The following is an 8726-nucleotide window of genomic DNA, read 5'->3' as shown; positions in this document are numbered from 1 at the left end:
TGGTTAGACGGATTTGTTACTATGTCTCATGATTAATGTAGGCATTCACCCCCATCCCTGTAGCACTAATAAACCTTTTATTATTTTTGCCCTTTTAACGTCCCTCTTCAATATTTGTTCTGTTTGATTACTAGGGACGTATACCTTCATACATAGTTTTATTATATATTCAAGAGGCCTATGGGGCACATTTATTAAAAATTGGGTTTTAGGAGCCGGTCTTAATAAAGCCCTATAGCTGGAGGTGGATCCGCCAAAGTTATGAAGAGGCGCCTTCCTTTTCATAACTTCGGCGGTGGATCGGGCATTTTGAAATGTAAGACCACTTCCAAACTGTCTTACATTTAGATCTTTTTCTACATCTGAAACAGGCGTAAAAAATGGTAAATGAGGCGGGTGTGCCGGCCCTTCCCCCCCCACACCACGCCCACAAGCCCTGGTTTAGACCTGATGTGAGCAGGGAAAAGTTGCAGATGGCGACACAACTAACCATTGCGCCACCATCTGCACCTGAAATCCACCTAATATAGATGTATTTCAGTATAATAAATTACTCCCTAAGTCCCACGTGTCCACGTTTATAAATGATGCTGAGAAGTCAATGCATGACATGTGGATGTGACAGCCGTGTCTTTTCCGCCACAGTCTCACAGTATTTTGGTTTTCTGGGGAATTACCATTGGTGTGTAATCAGGAGGCTCTAATTTTTCATGAAGTTTTAGGGCTCATCCACATGAACGTAACGGCTCCTGCAAACGGCGGGTCCGCAATAAACGGCTGCCGGCCATGTGTACTCCATGCTGTGGATAAGCGCCAATTGACTTAAATGGTTCAGCGATGTGCAAGATAAAGCGAAAGATAGGACATGTCCTATTTTCTACGGAGTGGAGGCATGGTTCGGAAGCCCACAGAAACACTAAGAAGTGCTTTTGGGTCCGTGCTTCCGCACTGCCGAAGATAGGACATGTCTTATCTTTTGCCGTATTTTGAAGATCATGGACCCATTCAAGTAAATCCCGCAATATGGGATTTACATGGCAAGCGCGGGTGCATTGCGGACCGCTATTAGCAGTCCATAGCACGAGCACAGAGCCTTTACAGTCGTATTAATAAAAGTAAGTCACGTACTGTAACGGTGTGTACCAGCCCCCATAAATGTGGCAGATGACCTGGATTATGACCTTTGCCTAGATACAGGGTGTAGAAGTAGTAGCAGTCCCATCTTAAAAAGGTTGTGCAGTCGTGTTTGCGTTGAAGACCTAACCTCAGGATACATCATTAATATCAACACCACCAACACCCTCCCCCCCCTCCCCCCCTCCCCCAGCAGTTAATTTCGAGGGGGGAAGCAGCGCCCGCACGAACACAGCTTCCTCTTCCAACAGTTGATCGGCAGGAAATCCTAGGAGTCAGACCTCCACCAATCTAATGTTGATGACCTATCCTTAGAATTAGTCCTCAATATGTACCCACTGCACAGCACCTTTAATAGACCCAAAGGCTCAGGAAGACACCAGTTTTATAAATGGTACATGTTCGTGGGGGGATCCTCTTATAGATTTTGCATTGGCGCCCAGGAGCTTTAAGTTAGACCTCTGGGCCTTTTTTGACGCTATCTGCCACAGACGCTATGGGGGTCATGATTCATTTCAGATCATTTTAATGGCACTTTTAAGTCTGGTTTTGCATTGTGTGGTTGCACCAAATTTCTGAAACGGCACACAGCAATAATATATGTGGTGTGAGTGTAGAAGTAGAGCAGGGGGATGCCTGCTGTAGGTTGTCACTTTTGCAAAAGTCTAATCTCACTTTTAGCTCTTAAACATAGACCACTTTGAAAAGTGGCGAGGGACATGAAATGCCGCAAAATTGACCAATTGTAAGGGTTGCCATGACTTTCAACTATCTATAATTATGAAATGCTTGATTTAAAGGAATGTTGCCTGATTTAAAGGATATTTCCTGACAGAGCAGCCTATCCCCTGGAGGAGCAATAAGACAGATACTTGTGCTGAGGACAAGAAACTCAAGAACAGCTCATTCACTGCTCTCCTCCTCGCTGCTCAGGAAGAAAGATGGAGACTGCAATGCGGAGCCTTCTGTCAGATAACAGCAGATACCTCGAGTCCTTCCACTTCTTCCTTAAGAATTCCACTGAGCACCAGTGCATGCAGCAGTTTATAGAGACCAGGCTGCCGGACGTCATTTCCAGGTAAGTCACCCTCACTTTATAGACAGGCAAGTCTCATTATTCTGACCACCAGATAATATCTAGAGTAACCACTGTGTGCAGCACGGACAGCAGCTAGACGGGCTGGGGCTGACTCCATAAAGGTTCTGGTAGGTTGTCACAGGTATCTGGAGCTATGCTGACTACAGAGCATCCCACAGCTGCTGGAGGGGACGTGGGGGAAATCGATGGAGAGAACATGACCATCCAGGTGGCCCCACAGATGCTCAGTTGGGTTCAAGTCTGGGGAAGGTTCTTCCAACCAATATCGGACATTTCTAGCAATGCAACATGTTGCCTTATCTTGCTGGAAGATCCTATCCACCCGAGGGACAACAATCAGCATGTATGGGTATACGTGATCTGCAAGTATGGATTCTTACCCAAATCGGTTGAGAGTGCCTTCCACAGGGATAACTGGCCCAGAGAATGACAGGAAAACCTTCCCCCAAACCATAAAGCTGCCTCAACCAGCATGTGCTCTTCCACTAATGGGTGCAGGGTGTTTGTTCTCTGATGTTTCTCTCCTGACACGCCAACGTCCAGGGCCGGACTGGGACAAAAAATAGGCCCGGGAATTATTGACTGAGCAGCCCAATCACATGACCCCCAACAGGCCCCACCCCCTTGCAGTCTAGGGGCGGAGCCAAAACCACAAGCACAATTGAGGGGCAGGGCCAGCCACCAGTAAGATAGGAAGGCTTCAGCCAACACACAAGCTTTGCAACAACCAACATACAGACCTTGCAACAATATAGGAAGCTACAGAAAAGTCTTATAATATCCTCAGTGGATCTCAACCTCCCCATCCTCCACACCCTGTACAGGTCAGTGCCCCCGAAATAGCACTCACAGTTCTCCAGCAACTCTGGCAAATACCACCAATTCCGTACACAGGCGAACCACAACACCACCTCACTGACAGCTTTTTCCTGGTCTGTCAAAGACAATTCTCTATTGGCTGGGAAGTCTGCTGTGATACACAATTTCCTCTCCAAATTGAAAGCTTTGTTGGAAGCAGAGAATGCTGACACTCAGGTGGATGCTTGCAGAATGTGGAGCTAGCATACAGGTGATAAAATGTTATCAGAGGCAGAGCAGACAGATGTAAACGAGCGCCGGTCTGTCAGGTCCTAGTGCAGTATGCATCAGCCTGCTCAGATGACCAACGCTCGTTTACATCTGCCTGCTCGGCCTCTGAGCAGGGCAATGAGAGGGAGGAGCTACCTCAACATGTGCATCGGGCATAACGGCCGTGCCCGGGAAATGGAATAGCTGCCGTGCTCGGGAATAGCGGCCGTGCCCGGCCGAACACAATCAGGCTAGCCAGGAGTCAAGTCCTGGGAAAAAAAGTGTGGGAACTCACCCAAGTGCCTCCGCGTGATGTCAGAGCGCCGTGTTCGCAAAGGGCAGGGGAGGGCTGGAGCAAGCAAGTACTGTATTTTTTGCCCTATTAGATGCACCGGCCCATAAGACGCACCTAGGTTTTAGAAGGGGACAATAAGAAAAAAATGTTTTTCATTACACCTCAGGTCAGACCACCAATCAGACCCCCAATGTTAATCAGACCTCAGCTAACAGCCCCAATAAGATCCCCAATGTTAATAAGACCTCAGATCACACCTCAGCTCACACCCCAATATGAATGACCCCCAATCAGATCTCAGATAAGAGCCCCATGCTTCATAGCAGCCCCCAGTGCCTCTCCAGCAGCCCCCCCGTGCCTCTCATCAGCCCCCCAGTGCCTCTCATCAGCCCCCCAGTGCCTCTCATCAGCCCCCCCAGTGCCTCTCATCAGCCCCCCCAGTGCCTCTCATCAGCCCCCCCAGCGCCTATCATCAGCCAGTAATAACAGCCCCCCCAATCATGTGCCTCTCATCAGTGCCTCTCATCAGCCCCCCCAGTGCCTCTCATCAGCCCCCCAGTGCCTCTCATCAGCCCCCCAGTGCCTCTCATCAGCCCCCCCAGTGCCTCTCATCAGCCCCCCCAGCGCCTCTCATCAGCCAGTAATAACAGCCCCCCCAATCATGTGCCTCTCACCAGTGCCTCTCATCAGCCCCCCCCAGTGCCTCTCATCAGCCCCCCCAGTGCCTCTCATCAGCCCCCCCATGCCTCTCATCAGCCCCCCCCCAGTGCCTCTCATCAGCCCCCCCAGTGCCTCTCATCAGCCCCCCCAGTGCCTCTCATCAGCCCCCCCGTGCCTCTCATCAGCCCCCCCGTGCCTCTCATCAGCCCCCCCAGTGCCTCTCATCAGCCCCCCAGTGCCTCTCATAAGCCCCCTCAGTGCCTCTCATCAGCCCCCCCAGTGCCTCTCATCAGCCCCCCCAGTGCCTCACATCAGCCCCCCAGTTCCTCTCATCAGCCCCCCCAGCGCCTCTCATCAGCCAGTAATAACAGCCCCCCTCCATCATGTGCCAGTAATACCAGACCCCCCCAATCATGTGCCAGTAATACCAGACCCCCTCAATCATGTGCCAGTAATACCAGACCCCCTCAATCATGTGCCAGTAATACCAGACCCCCCAATCATGTGCCAGTAATACCAGACGCCCCCAATCATGTGCCAGTAATACCAGACCCCCCCAATCATGTGCCAGTAATACCAGACCCCCCAATCATGTGCCAGTAATACCAGACCCCCCCAATCATGTGCCAGTAATACCAGACCCCCCCAATCATGTGCCAGTAATACCAGACCCCTCCAATCATGTGCCAGTAATACTAGACCCCCCCTCCCAAATCATGTGCCAGTAATACCAGACCCCCCCTATTATGTGCCAGTAAAAAAACTAAGCATTGTATAAGTATAGTATATAACAACCCCCCCGATCATGTGCCAGTAATACCAGACCACCCCAATCATGTGCCAGTAATACCAGACCCCCCAATCATGTGCCAGTAATACCAGACCCCCGCCAATCATGTGCCAGTAATATCAGACCCCCCCAAATCATGTGCCAGTAATACCAGACCCCCCCAATCAATTTAGAGGGGGACAATAAGAAAAAAATGTTTTTCATTACACCTCAGGTCAGACCACCAATCAGACCCCCAATGTTAATCAGACCTCAGCTAACAGCCCCAATAAGATCCCCAATGTTAATAAGACCTCAGATCACACCTCAGCTCACACCCCAATATGAATGACCCCCAATCAGATCTCAGATAAGAGCCCCATGCTTCATAGCAGCCCCCAGTGCCTCTCCAGCAGCCCCCCCGTGCCTCTCATCAGCCCCCCAGTGCCTCTCATCAGCCCCCCAGTGCCTCTCATCAGCCCCCCCAGTGCCTCTCATCAGCCCCCCCAGTGCCTCTCATCAGCCCCCCCAGCGCCTCTCATCAGCCAGTAATAACAGCCCCCCAATCATGTGCCTCTCATCAGTGCCTCTCATCAGCCCCCCCAGTGCCTCTCATCAGCCCCCCAGTGCCTCTCATCAGCCCCCCAGTGCCTCTCATCAGCCCCCCCAGTGCCTCTCATCAGCCCCCCCAGCGCCTCTCATCAGCCAGTAATAACAGCCCCCCCAATCATGTGCCTCTCACCAGTGCCTCTCATCAGCCCCCCCCAGTGCCTCTCATCAGCCCCCCCAGTGCCTCTCATCAGCCCCCCCATGCCTCTCATCAGCCCCCCCCCAGTGCCTCTCATCAGCCCCCCCAGTGCCTCTCATCAGCCCCCCCGTGCCTCTCATCAGCCCCCCCGTGCCTCTCATCAGCCCCCCCAGTGCCTCTCATCAGCCCCCCAGTGCCTCTCATAAGCCCCCTCAGTGCCTCTCATCAGCCCCCCCAGTGCCTCTCATCAGCCCCCCCAGTGCCTCACATCAGCCCCCCAGTTCCTCTCATCAGCCCCCCCAGCGCCTCTCATCAGCCAGTAATAACAGCCCCCCTCCATCATGTGCCAGTAATACCAGACCCCCCCAATCATGTGCCAGTAATACCAGACCCCCTCAATCATGTGCCAGTAATACCAGACCCCCTCAATCATGTGCCAGTAATACCAGACCCCCCAATCATGTGCCAGTAATACCAGACGCCCCCAATCATGTGCCAGTAATACCAGACCCCCCCAATCATGTGCCAGTAATACCAGACCCCCCAATCATGTGCCAGTAATACCAGACCCCCCCAATCATGTGCCAGTAATACCAGACCCCCCCAATCATGTGCCAGTAATACCAGACCCCTCCAATCATGTGCCAGTAATACTAGACCCCCCCTCCCAAATCATGTGCCAGTAATACCAGACCCCCCCTATTATGTGCCAGTAAAAAAACTAAGCATTGTATAAGTATAGTATATAACAACCCCCCCGATCATGTGCCAGTAATACCAGACCACCCCAATCATGTGCCAGTAATACCAGACCCCCCAATCATGTGCCAGTAATACCAGACCCCCGCCAATCATGTGCCAGTAACATCAGACCCCCCCAAATCATGTGCCAGTAATACCAGACCCCCCCAATCATGTGCCAGTAATACCAGACCCCCCAATCATGTGCCAGTAATACCAGACCCCCCCAATCATGTGCCAGTAATACCAGGGCCCCCCCCCCCAATCATGTGCCAGTAATACCAGGGCCCCTCTCCCCAATCATGTGCCAGTAATACCAGGGCCCCCCCAATCATGTGCCAGTAATACCAGGGCCCCACAATCATGTGCCAGTAATACCAGGGCCCCCCAAATCATGTGCCAGTAATACCAGGGCCCCCCCCCATTATGTGCCAGTAATAACAGGCCCCCCCCCCATTATGTGCCAGTAATAACAGGGCCCCCCCATTATGTGCCAGTAAAAAAACGAAGTATTGTATATAGTTTAAAAAAAAATTAACACTTATACTTACCTCTTTGGAGCGATGCAATGCAGGCCTCAAGCGCTGTACGGCTCAGGCGGCGCGATGACGTCATCGCGCTGCCTACGCCGGCCCCTGATAGGCTGCCGGCCTAGTAGTGCCGGCAGCCTATCAGAGGAACAGGAAAAAAAACACACCTCCCTGCCCTGCCCCTCCACACAGCCTTCTGTTTGTATCGCTGTCCTGAGGACGGCGATACAAACAGAGAGATCACTATGGAGATGAGCGCTTCGCTTCCACAATGGAAGCGCTCATCTCAGTGCCTGCCCCGCCGCCGCCGCACACACTGCCGCTGGGGGGGGATTATTTCCTGGAGGGGATCCGTCCCCCCCGCTTCCTATACCCATGGTTCCCACCCGTTCCCCCTCGACTCAAGCCTTGAGGCAGGCGGCCCGGCCCACCGGGCAAATGCCCGGTCTGCCCTATGGCCAGTCCGGCCCTGCCAACGTCCATCCGTTCCATGAAGCAGAAAATGTGACTCATCGGAGAAGACAACCCTTTACCAATCAGTAGAGGTCCAATTCTGATATGAATTGGTTAAGCCTTTTCTGTTGATGCAGCTTTGTTATCAGAGGTGCAGTGACTGTCCGTCTGCTCTGGATCCCCATACCCAGTAGGGTTCACTAAACTGTTGTGTTAGACACACGTCTGGTGGCCCCTGTTCATTTTGGTGGTGAGCTTCTCCATTGTAGCGTGTTGGTCCCACGTCTCCATTTTTCACTCCAGGGCTTGTTTACTTCCTCACTGTCACGGGCATCGTCACCCGATCCTCTTCAGCCAACTGCTGACTTTGACAACGATGTGTCTCTTGTGGACAGCAGTTGGCTGAGGAGGATCAGGTGACCATGACCATGCCAGGGAGGAAGTAAACAAGCCCTGGACCAGAAGATTGAGGTGTAGGAGCAAGTGCACAGTGGCGGGGAGCAGGTAAGGATGATCCTTTCATTAGCAGAGGCAGGCTGCACACACCTGTTAGAAATTATGTATTCCCCAATAACCAATATAAACATTTTCTCTATGGCTGACCCTTACAGAAAATAAGTATGAACAGCTTAGTACCATAGTGAATGGGACTGAGATGCAAAACTAAAAGTATGGCGCTGTGCCTGGTACAATACGAAAGGGATATAGTGCTTGCTGGAGCACCTTCATCAGCTGATGGCCAGTGGTTCTGTAGACTTTTATCCCACTGATCTTAAATGGCTGGCCTATCACTAGGTCTTCAGTTTTTCTAGTCCAGAATAACACAAGTTATGCCTCTAGGTATTCCTGGATTGTGTATATCAACCAGTATCTGTTTTCCAGTATAGGGGATGGAAAGACGACCATCAATGTCCTTGGAGTAGGAAGTGGATCAGGTAAGAGCAATGTTAGTGCCGTAGAGTCATTGTAAAGTCTGTGTACAGGGCAGAAATCGGAAGACAACATGTAGTAGTGAATATAATGGTCAATGGACAAATGCAGTTACATGGGTTACCAGAAACTGCTGCAAGTGAAAATATTGGCCCACCTAAGCGCTAAAAACCTTTTACAAGAAAATCGGAACATAACTTGCACTTCCTAAACCTCAAAAACCCAGCGGATACACTCTGTGCCTGGACCAACTGTAAACAGCATCTATATTGACAAAACTATATCGGTAATTGGTCAGC

The 8726-nt window shown here is 51.4% G+C and overlaps 1 protein-coding gene across 2 annotated transcripts in view; it reads left to right on the top strand.

Annotated features, from left to right (window-relative positions):
• Nucleotides 1–8726, top strand: part of LOC121008100 (histamine N-methyltransferase B-like) — a 261257-nt gene that overhangs the window by 245720 nt on the left and 6811 nt on the right. The window contains exons 3-4 of one of the 2 annotated variants that reach the window (XM_040440448.1): nt 2068–2212; nt 8380–8432. In XM_040440448.1, the coding sequence (XP_040296382.1) occupies nt 2076–2212; nt 8380–8432 (190 nt within the window). In that variant the 5' untranslated portion in view covers nt 2068–2075. Of the gene's footprint in view, nt 1–1934; nt 2213–8379; nt 8433–8726 lie in introns of both variants that reach the window. The other variant, XM_040440447.1, reaches the window with a different exon arrangement.

The sequence above is a fragment of the Bufo bufo genome, chromosome 7 (genome assembly GCF_905171765.1).
Source record: "Bufo bufo chromosome 7, aBufBuf1.1, whole genome shotgun sequence".
Lineage (NCBI taxonomy): Eukaryota > Metazoa > Chordata > Amphibia > Anura > Bufonidae > Bufo > Bufo bufo.
Note: the sequence above shows the minus strand (reverse complement) of the source record. Positions and strands in the feature narration are given on the sequence as shown.